We start from the raw sequence: 12,038 nt of genomic DNA on the forward strand, positions 1-12,038 counted from the left end.
TAAACTGCTATTTCCGCGCCTGTAAACGGGGAGTCGGACAGCACTTAGCTCACAGGAGACGTCTGAGGTTCAGTGACATGGCTTAGCAGGGGCTGGATGGTAGGATTCGCAGCAGTGGTTGTTGATGTCAACCCCATATCCTCGCAGCCTTCCCCTGAGGTTCACCTGCCGCTGCTGACAGCGTCTTGCATCAGGCATCTCACTTTCTGCCTCTCTGCTTAAGGACTTTCTCCAGAAACCCAAAGCTTCTTCAGCCTGTGCACAAGGCAGTCCAGAAGTACCGGGGATTTAACACTCTGGGCCAGCTCAGAAATGAGAGACAGAGCAACCGCCTTCCTCACAGGAGAGCTCTGAATCGCATTCTACACAAACGCTCTCAGAGCGTCCCCAGTGGACTGAGCCGCAGGTGCCTACAACGCGAACCTGCTAAAAGTCTTACCCTTTATTTGCTTTCCGCACTTCCCTCACTCATTTTACTCTTTCTCTTGTGCATCTGAGCATCAGTATCCCAAATAAATGACCCTCTTCCAAGTCCCTGTCTCAGGGTTTGCCTTTTGCAGGAGGCCAAACTAAGATAGCAGCATTCAACACACACACTATTTTTTATAATCGTTATCAAATTAAACCCGGAGGAAGCCCTGGAGCTATTCCCTCTAGTCTCTTCTGACTCAGTGGTCTGGCTCCTGCAGAAATGTCAGGAGCATGATCTTGAAGGGCTGTGTCTTTTGCTTTCTCCTCACTAATGTGCAGAGGTCATTAGCTGGCTGGCTGGGCATAGTGAGGTAAAAGCCCCAATGCTTTCCTAGTGGATTTTGCTGCACAGGTGTTCACTTGCATTGTTCATATTTTTGTAAAGCAACATTCCCCTTGAAGCTGAGACACACATTCTAAAAGTGTGTGTTTGCAGCTCCTGGATTTTTGAGGAGCGGAAGTAAGGTGGAGAAGGGCAGGGGGGGAAAACCAGAGGAAAGGAGGAGGACATGGAATCTGCTTAACTTTGCTGCACACTCCTTTTGGAGTTACTTGCCCCTTCAGGATGGGCATTATGGTTCCCTTTTTATGATAGAAAATTGAGCTATTAACAGAATAGGAAAGGTCGAGGTCACTGAAGGAGTCACATGGTTCAGATGATATCAGTACAACTGTTGGGAGGTGGGTAAAGGGTGCAGTGCTGGTCCAGGGCCAAGGCTGTTACAACAGAAAAGAGAGCATCTCCCTTAGATAACAGTGCCAGCTTCTGCAACAGACCCTTTAAGAATGCTTGGCACAGGCTGGCAGGCAGCTTAGATCTTACTGCAAAAGCAAAGATCAAGCAACTTCTCAGGGCTGTATTTCCTCTCTAGGGAATGTGGGATCCCCTGGGTTGAGGAGTTGAAGGAAAATTGCCTATGGTCTCTCGGTGATCTGCTGGGGAGTCTGTTTCATCAGCATTCCTAATTAAAGCCCACGTTAAACCCAGTCACATGTTCATGTGAAAAGCCCCACAAGAATGATTCTAGATTCCTTCAGCTCAAAAGGAGTCTCATGTGTAAATTCCAAACACCTGACCCTCTTTACATCTGCTTCCCCCCAAGTCCTGGGGAAGAGGTTATGAAGCCTCCAGTGTACAGAGAGCAAGCTGCCTGGACTATTAATTTCCTTCCTGGTGAACTGCATGAGAGAAATCAGAATCTCCCAACTGAATGAGTACAGGGAGGGCAGAAGAGGTTGGGGGAGAGAGGATTCACTGAGGACCAAAATTCCTATTCTGAAAAAACAGGGAGAGGGAACATTGGAAAAGGAGCTGCTTCATGGCCAAGATGGTAAATTTGGTTGCAGAAAAGTTGAATTTAGGCTCCTGGAGGGAGAGAGAGTTGGAAATAAGAGCTGCTTCATGGCCAAGATGGTAAATTTGGTTGCAGAAAAGTTGAATTTAGGCTCCTGGAGGGAGAGAGAGTTGGAAATAAGAGCTGGAGTCCAAGACCAAAGTAAAGATTGGAGGCAAAAGTAGGGGTCATGAGCACCAAGAAGACGTGGGCATGGTGGTGTAAATTAGATCAGTGTGAGGAGGTACAGGTGAGAAGAGGGGCTGAGAAGGTCCTGGGGCTCCAGTCATGCACAGAGCAGCCTGCCACCTGTGGCGAGCTGAGCACTTGCTGGCCCACTCACCTTCCCATTCTCAGTATGGGGCATGGCAGTCTCCTTGGAGCATGGGGATTCACCAGTTGAAACCTTCCATAAAATGACTCATTAAACTGCTTGATGTCTTCCCATCCATCACAGGCTAAAACATATTCCCAGGCAAACAGAGGTCCTCACACAATAATGCAGGAGAAGACAGTCAGAAAAGGGGGGTGTCCCTGTTTACTTCCCCGACTCCAGCCTAGAAAGGGTTGAATTATTATGCCTAAGGCAGAGGAGCAGACTCCCCAGTACCACCTGCAAAGGATCCATTTGGCCTATTGCATTACCATCGAGTTCCTCTACTTCAAAATTCCCTGCCTGTTCCCTTGTGCCCTCCCTCAGTAGGCTCTGTTGTGGCAGCAGAGGTTAGAAGGCAGGCTTCCAGGAAAACTCACCCTGGGGTCTCTCTCCAGCTGCTGCTTGTGGGGTAGGCTGCGTCTTCTCTTGACCTTTGCCAACCCATTGTGATAAAAATGGTAGAGGCCTTCTGCGAAGGGGAGCTGTGGAGAGTCAAACAGACACAGGCATTGTTAGCATCTGGGGTTGCCCCAGAACAGGGACACCAGAGCTGGGGTGCATGCTGGGCCTCCCTGGGGTGGGGAGGTGTGTGAGAAAACCACTGGCAGCCTCCTGTCAGGCCTGGACCTCTGTTTTCCTCTTCACTGTACTCCTTCCCATTTTCCTGCTTTTTCAAGGTATTGCCCATTCACCCCCACCCCCAGACCATCTATGCTTTCTTCCATTACTTTAGTTTCTGTCCATTTTTTGATCTTCTCTTCTCCATGGAACCTTCCCTTTATATTCATACCCACACCAAGTTCTCCATTTTCTTCTCTTAGATATCACAAGAAAACTACAGGCCACTACCCATTATAAAACCTAAAATATTCTTCAAATTCCTACTATGCTGAATCCAGCTACGTCTAAAAAGGATTATGCCCTGTGGCCAAGTGAGATTTATCCCAATAATGCAGGTTGTTATTAACAGCTGAAAATCAATTAATATGATACCTGTCTATATCAATAAAGAATATACAATATCTCAATAAATGCAGAAAAAGCATTTGAGAAAATCCAACACTCTTTTATGATTAAAAAACACCAAAAACTTAGATTGAAAGGGAATTTATTCAATCTGATAAACGTATCTGAAAACCCACAGCTAATGTCATATATAGTGGTGAGAGGCTGAATGGTTTCCCCTTAAGATCACAGCAAGAGTAAGGTATCTGCTCTTGTCACATACAATCAAGGGTGGGCTGGAGGCTTTAGCCAGGACAGCTGGGCCAGAAAAAGAATTGAAGTCATCTAGATTGAAAAGAAAGGAAAAAACTATCTTCCTTTGCAGAAAATGTTATCTTGTATGTAGAAATTCCTCAGAAATCCATGAACTATTAGAATTAACAAATGAGTTCAATATGATTACAGATTAACATATAAAAGTTAATTATATTTCTATATGTTAGCAATGATTAATCCAAGAATAGATTTAGGAAAATAATTCCATTTATGATAACATCATAGAAACAAAACATTTGAGAATAAATTTAATGAAAGAAGTGTATGAGTTATAGTCAGTTTACAATGCTGTGTCAAATTCCAGTGTAGAGCACAATTTTTCAATTATACATGAACATACATATATTCATTGTCACAAATATTTTTCACTGTAAAATGACTATAACTCAATAAAAAATGTTAAAAAAGAAGCATATGACTTGTATGCTGAAAAGTATAAAACATCACTGAAAGAAATTAAACAAAATCTGAATAAATGAAAAGAAATCTGTGTTTGTTGATTTTTAAGACGGCAACACTCCCCATTTTGTTGCTGATCCTAAAATTCGTAACAAAATGCAAAGGACCCAGAATAGCCAGAAGTTTTTTTAAAAAGAAGAACAAAGTTGAAGAACTCAAATTTTCCCATTTCAAAACTTACTACGAAGGTGCAATAATCAAGACAGTGTGGCACTGGCATAAGGATCAACATAGAGTTCAATAGAATAAAATGAAGAGTCTGGAAATAATTTATAGTAGTCAATTTATAGTTAATTGATTTTAACATGAGTGCAAGAAAATTCAGTAAGAAAGAAAAGTCTTTTCAATAAATTGTGCATGAACGACTGATATCCATATGAAAGAGAACAAATTTGGGTCTGTATCTCATACCATGTGCAAAATTTAACTCAAAGTGATTTATAGCCCTAAATGTAAGAGGTAAAATTATACAATTCTTAGAATAAAACACAGCTGTTAATAAAATGACTTTAGGATAGGAAGTGATTTCTTAGGTACCACACCAAAAGCACAAAGGACAAAAGAAAAAAATACACAAATTAGACTTTATTCAATTTAGGGATGTTTGTGCTGCAAAAGAAATCATCAAGAAAATGAAAAGACAACCCACAGCATGGGATAAAATATTTTCAAACCATATCTTTGTTATGGGACTTATACCAGAATGTACGAGGGACAATTCAATAATAAAATCAAATAACTCAATTAAAAATGGGCAGAAATATGAACAGTTATTTTTCCAAAGAAGATATATGTATAGCAAATAGCACATGAAAAGATGTTCAGCACCTTAGTCATTAGGAAAATACAAATCAAGACCACAACGGGCTATCCCTGCATACCCAGTGATAACAACAAAACCAAAAACAAATCAGCAAGCATTGGTGAGGATGTGCAGAGGAATCTGAACATTTGTACGTTGCTGTGGGACAGATAACCAGTCTGGGAAACACTTTGGCAGTTACTTAAAATGATAAATACAGACTTTCCATATGATCCAGCTATTCCACTCATAGGTATATGATCAAGAGAAATGAAAACATATGTCTACATAAAAACTTGTACTCAAATTTTATAGCAGCATTATTCATGACACCCCAAAACAACCCAAACTCCCATCAACTGATGAATGGAAAAACAAAATGAAAAATGTGGTATATATACACACAGTGGACTATTACTTGGAAATGAAAAGGAGTGAAGAACTGATACATGCTGCAACATGAATGAACCTTGAAAACTTAATGCTAAGTGAAAAAAACAGACCTAAAAAGCCTACATATTGTTGTCACTTCCTTTATATAAAATGTCCAGAACAGCAAAATGTATAGAAACAGAAAGTAGATTAGTGGTTGCCTGGGGCTGGGAGGAGGCAGAAGTGGAGGGTACTTGGTAATGGTTCAGGTTTTTTTGGGGTGATGGAAATGTTCTAAAATTAGATCATGGTAATGATTGCACAACTTTTAAAGTATATTAATAATTACTGCCTTGTACATTTTGAAAAGGTACATTGTATGGTTTGTGAATTATAGCTCAACAAAGCTATTATTTTAAAGATGCTGTGATGGACAGACTTGTAAATGTCACTATACGCATAGATACGAATTTTCCTGTAGGATATACCCTAGGAATTGGATCAATCAGTTACAGATAATGAACATTAGCTTTTTGATAAATAGTACCAAAAAGGTTTCCTATAAAATTGTATAAGAACTACCAAAAAGTAAGTTGAACAAAAATACCCATTTTCCTGCACTTTCAACATCTCTGGATTGACATTTATTGATTGATGTTTCAGTTTTTGCCTATTTGATAAAGTATGCCATCTTATTTGGATTTCTTTAAATACTTTGAAAGTTTGAGCCTCTTTTCCTGTGTTTATTGAACATTTTAATTTTTTCACTTTGTACTGCCCATTTGTGTCTTTTATGAATTTTTCTAATCCTTGTTATAAGCCAGGCACTGTATTTGATGCTAGAAAAACAAAGATAAATACAACAGCATCTCAGCCTGCAGATAGCTGACAATCCACCAGGGAAGGCAGATTTGAACACAGCAGCATATTAAGGGTACTCTGTGGTGGAGTGGTTTAAGAGCCTGAGTTCTGGGCTCATATCACCTTGGTTTAAATTTTGAACCTTTTCCTTAATTGCTGTGTGATACTTAGAAAGTTATTTAACCCTTCTAGGCCTCTGTTAATTCACTTATAAAATGGAAATGTCCCCTTTTCACATTGTTGTCATGGGGATTAAGTGAGGTAGCCCATGGGATGTGCTTGGAATGCTGCCTGCACTCAGTAAACATGAGCTAATGGTTTTGTTGTTAGGATGTAATGTGTTATGAGTTATGGACAAGGGGCCATTGGGATCCGAAGGAGAGGCTATTTCAGTCAGAGTAATACCTCGGGAAGGTTTCATGAAATTTCTGGAGGAAGGAAAGAATATTCAGACAAAGGCAATATTTTAAATCTTAATTAAAATGTATGTATTTCTAATGTTTTAATTTTGAAGGATGTGGTTATTTTTAAAACATAGGCACTGGTTTCTTGACACGTTTTCCCACCGATTGAGAAGTGATGTCTATGATCCCGACTCTTGAAGCTGGAGAACATGACTGCCTTGATGAGAAGAACATGGTGGCAGTGATGCAGTGTGACTTCTGCTGGGCCTGCAGCTTCTGCCTTGTTCACCAGAACACTTGCTCTTAAAGTTCTAACCTACCATTTAGGAAGTTCAACTACTCCCAGGCTGCCATGTAATGAGGAAGCCCAGGCCACATTGAGGGGTATGTGCAGTGATCTGGTTGACAATCCTGGCTGAGTCCAGGCTTCAAGTCATCCCAGTTCAGGTGCTAAATGTATAAATGAAGAAACTTCAGATGATTCCAGACTCCAGTCATTCTAGTCATCCTTCAGACACAGAGCCTTCCCAACTGAATTCCCATGTGGACTGTAGCAAGCCATCCCCACTGTGCCCAGTCTGATCTCTGATCCCAAGTCCATGAGCCTAATAAAAGGGTTTCTGCTTTATACTCACAAATTTTAGGTCAGTTTATTACTCAGCAATGGATAACAGGAACAAAGAGCTAGCTGGAAAAAAATGTTTTATTCCTTCATATTTTCAGGGCTGTGCAAACTTGAAACTCTACAATAGTATTAGCTCTGTCAGTTGGTGACACTGGCCTGGAGCAGCTCAGGTAAGGGCCCTCAAGGGACCTTTCTGGCACAGAAAGGGGGGGCCTGTGGCCAGAGAAGCAAATACTGGATGAATTTCAAGGGCACAACAAATTTGGCGAGGGGTCTGGTGTACAAATGAAAATCTCTTAAAACTCTGCAGCTTTTGTGATTTAGTGCCTGTTCATTAAAAACCACATTCTTTAGGGCAAGTTAAACATAAATATTTCATGTGCATTTTCTAGTGTTTCTCAATGTTTTCTCTACTTAACCCTGCTGATGTACTCAGGGTAATGTTAAGATTTGATCCAAAAAGTGGGGGATGAGAAGGAAAAAAATGTAAGTGTGCTGATCTTTGCTCTCCAAAGACTTGTGCCTCTGACTGCTGTTGGTGGTATGAACTTAGAGGTTTACTTCCTATTCTGGAGGGCATGAAGAATCTGAGAATTTTTAACACAAGAAAGGAAATTTGGGGTTATCAAGCACCAGTGAGCTTTGGAAGGACATTATTCTGGCTCTGTTTTACTGATTTTTTTTTAAATTAAATTTGAATAGAGGCAAATGGAAAATTCTTTCTTACAGTGGAATTCCAATTAACAGAAGTAGAAGTGATGAATGGAAATTGAATATCACCATTCAGGAAACACCATAAATAATTGTGACTGGCAAACATCACCAAAGGATGCGAAAGTTCGTGGGTGAAATGTAATGGTAAACAAAGAGAAGTGACATCTTTACAGTGGATGAGCCTGGCAGCGACTTCCTCAACCATGTGATCTAAGCTAACCTCCCCAGGGACGAAACATATCAAAATCAAGTGCCTCAAGATACAAAGCCCTGAGAAGGAGACTTACATAATTTTCTTGCCAAAAATCTGTATTCAATCTGGAGGAAACATTGCACAAACCCACAACTGGCTAGTACTCTTTAAAATCATCCAGCTCATAAAAGACAAAGAAGGACTACAGACATTTTCCAAACTAGGGAAACTAAGGATGCAAGACAGCGAAATGTAACTTAAATCTTGGATTGGCTCCTGAATGAGAAAAAGGGACATTAGTGGGACAACTGGAAGAACGTGAACAACGTCTGTAGATTCACTGTGTTGCATCAGCGCCTCCCCTGGCTTTGGTGATTGTGCATGGTTTCTGTCAGACGTTAACTTTGGGGAGGCTGGATAAAAAGTATATGGGAACTTTGCTGTCATTTTTTAAAAAGTCATCTTTTTTATTGTAGTGAAATATATATAATATAAACTCTTCATTTAAACAGGTTTAAGTACACAGTTGAGGGATGTTAAGTACATTCACACTGTTGTGCAACCGTCACCATATCTAGCACTCTTTCTGTCTTGCAAAATTAAACTCTTTGTGCATTAAATGATAACTCCCTATTCTCATCTCCTCTGACTGCCTGACTGCCACCCTTCTGCTTTCTTCCTCTATGGATTTTACTACTCTAGGAATCTCATAGAGTGGAGTCATACAATACTTGTCCTTTTGTGACTGGCTCATTTTACTCAGCTGAATATCTTCAAGATTCTCCATGTGTAGCACTGTCAGAATTCCCTTCTCTCTTCAGGCTGAATAATAATATTCCATTGTATGCATGTATCACATTTTGTTTATCTGTTCACCTGTTTATGAACACTGGGTTGCTTCCACCTTTTGGCTATTGTGAGTAATGTTTCTATGAACTTGGGTGAACCTGTGTGCTATTTTTGCAGTACATTTTTAAGTCTAAAATTATTCCCAAATTGAGAGTTTAAAAAAGTGTGAAGATATTTTAAAAATTAAATTTGAATATCCTTTAGAGGGTCATATGTTTACAAATTTCAAGCCAGAGGCCCCACCACTTCCTATTGTCATATACTGAGGTCACTTCCCGTGGTTATATTGCACCCCCGGCTTGGTCTAATTGCTTGTTATAGAAAGAAACAAGCCCAGGGAGGGGTAGGACTCGCCCAGTTGAGAGGGAGCTCTCAACAGAAACCCCCGACCCCCTGACTGTGAGTCTAGTGCCCTTCCCACCATCCTGCTCCACTGCAGTCTCGCTCAAGGTCCCATGCGCCTTGGTAACCACAGCTATGAGTCCAAGAGACTGCAGGCTGGAATTCCTGACAAAGATGAGTCTGACTTGAGGACAGCCAGGCTGGTGAGTGACATCCCCGCTGCTGTGTCCCTGGGACCCAGGACCTGGGATTCTTCGATGAGGGGGCACCGTCTTGGCTCTGAAGCAAATGAAGTTAATCTGTCTCACAGAGCTGAAATTGGAAACTCTGGCAATACTAACAGGTAAATGGACTGATCACAAACTTAACAAATGATTAACCTGAAGGCATTGGTTGCTTTTCTGAGCCCTTTTTGACTCTTGTCTTTGGAGTGTAGACCCCAAATCTGCTGCCCTCTGAGCCTCTGAGAAGGACTATCTGAGGAGATCATTGTGAAAGCATGAGACCACCACGGGCAGGGAAAGATAGATGCTGTGTGACTTACAGCAGTGCACGATATTTGCTGCCTACACAGATCTCAGTGTGGTAATGCACGTGCGTCCCTCCACTTCTTAAGTAGAATACTGACCTTCCACGTAGAAGAGACTTATTGAAAGCAATCTTAGATCCTCAGTCCCTCACCTGTGTCCCAGTAAGAAACCTCTCATATATTTCAGCACTTAGTATATTATCATGTTTTCTTCATTTAAACACACACACATCCTTCTTTCACACCATCACCTTTGTCTCTTAAGGCAAACTATGCATGGTTCCAGAAGGAAGGAGAAAAAAGGCCTGAGAGAAGAATTCACAGCAAATTGTCAGCTTGAAGGTTCAGGCTGGGTGACAGTATAATAACGTTGCTAACTCAGACTTGCAGTTTTTAGAAATTCTCATTATGCCGCAAAATTTAATGGATCCCAGCAACGCTTCTCATTGCCTCTCTTCCTTCTCTCTTGCCTCCTTTTCCCACTGATAACCATGGCTCCAAGCTAAAGTCCTCTCTGAATCTACACATTCGCTTTCCTGAACAACAGGGAACCCCAGGGAATTGGGAGCTGATGGTGAACAGATAAAAAGGTGTGTTAAATCCTCTTGGAGCCCACTGCCTGCTTCCCTCTGGGCCAGAGTTCTTTCCCCTTAGGTGACCCCTGGGTGCTCCAGAAGGTCTGTGGATGTGGCTTCCACGTGAAATTTTGTGCTTCTATGCATTTACTTGCTTCAGGAATTCCCACTGCTTCTTACAGATTCTCAGGTGGGTCCAGAACCCCCAAATTGTTAGGACTCTCTGGTTTAGACCCATCACTTTTCCTTTGGCAGCTCTGTCCATTGTGCTGACTTTCATGATGCTCAGTCAGACTCATTTGGGAGAACATTGGACTTCATCCTACGTATATAGAATTTTTATAGTTTTATTTTCAAGAGGAGCTGCTGTCAGGAGGTTTAAGGAATAAAAACTGGGACACAAAACAATACATCAAGGATTGAAAACTGGTTCAGCTGATGCCTGCTTGTCAATTTTATTTGGGTGTTCTGAATTTTATAGTAGGAGCTAGGCTCTGCACTTTACTGACCTTCCCCAGACCATTCTTAATTTCCCCAGAATGCATGCAATCTCTTATGGGTAGGGGACTGCACTTTGCAATAAGGATGAGACAGAAAGGGAAATGGGGTGGTCTGTCCTACTGATTGATACTTACAGGCCAGTGAGGAAACAGGAAAATTACATTGTGCAATTACAGAACATATAATATTACAGAAACAAAGAAGGATACAAATAGGGAGATTGTGAATTAGACAGGGGAAGGTAGGGAAAGGAGAGAAGGACAGAGGAAGGGTAGCCTGAGGACTTTCTGGGGAGAGGCAGGGTCAGTTGGTACAACTTAGGTAGCATTAAAAGGCCTCTCCTTGCCTCAAAAGCTTCCTGCTCAGCCCCATTGTAAATTTCGTGTGTGTGTGTGTGTGTGTGTGTGTGTGTGTGTGTGTGTGTATGTGTATTGAATGCTTACATGAGAGTCCAGTTACCTCTGGAAGGGGTAACATCTTAAGCCATGGCTAACTAAATGCCTCCCTGAGATTTACTGATGGGATAGGATGGAGGCTTCTAGGGCCAGAAAGGAAGAGAGGAGAATTAAGAGAAGCAGGAGAAGGGGTACTAAAGGCATAGTCCTGCCTGTGTTCTAACCATGCTTCAGCCTGAACAATCTCTTGTTTACAGGTTATCAGTGCTCACCTATACTGACTTGCATCTTTCCTCCAACCAGAGTTCTTCCTCCTTAAAGTCTGGACCTAGGATCACACATCTTAGCTATTTGAATAGTCTCACTTCTTCCTGTCTTGCTTTGGAAAAAGAGATGGGCAAAAAGTGGATCTGGAGAATAACAGATAAAGACCACCTCCTCTCCTGCATGAGACTCTTCCTTTGTCTTCTGCCTCCACAGGACCAATATTAATTGCCCCTGTTGTCAGGCTCTCAGGTGATTCACAAAGACACTCAGAGGACATGATTAGCAGCTGAACATTGGAGAGACAGGCAAACCCATGGAGGGAGTGTGCTCTGATGGTGGAGGGCCCCCTGCAGGGGTCCTCATTAGTGATCTCTAGCATTGGAGAAAGCTTCTCAAGTCACTTGAGTTTCAGTCACGTATCATCATGATAATGTGAGTTACAAACCACCAAAAATCTTGGTAGCTTCAAGCAGCAACTGTTTATTTAGCTCACAATTTCCTGGGTCAACGATTTAAACTTGCTGAGCGGTTGTTCAGGTTTTGATGGGGCTACCTCACGCATTTGTAGTCAGCTGCAGTTTGTCTCGTTGGCTCCACTTCTGAGCGTGCGGTGGCCGTTAGCTGGGGCACCTCAGCTCTCCTCCAGATGGCCTCTCGTCCTCCAGCAGCCTCACTCAGGCTTGTTTTC

At 41.8% G+C, this 12,038-nt stretch overlaps 1 protein-coding gene across 2 annotated transcripts in view; it reads right to left on the bottom strand.

Annotated features, from left to right (window-relative positions):
• PCSK2 (proprotein convertase subtilisin/kexin type 2) overlaps nt 1-12,038 on the bottom strand; it is a 218,266-nt gene that overhangs the window by 187,210 nt on the left and 19,018 nt on the right. The window contains exon 2 of one of the 2 annotated variants that reach the window (XM_072943769.1): nt 2,559-2,663. The exons of the other annotated variant lie outside the window; for it this stretch is intronic. Coding sequence (XP_072799870.1) covers nt 2,559-2,663 — 105 coding nt within the window. The remainder of the gene's footprint in view (nt 1-2,558; nt 2,664-12,038) is intronic. 2 annotated transcript variants of the gene reach the window in all.

Source organism: Vicugna pacos, chromosome 19 (genome assembly GCF_048564905.1).
Source record: "Vicugna pacos chromosome 19, VicPac4, whole genome shotgun sequence".
NCBI lineage: Eukaryota > Metazoa > Chordata > Mammalia > Artiodactyla > Camelidae > Vicugna > Vicugna pacos.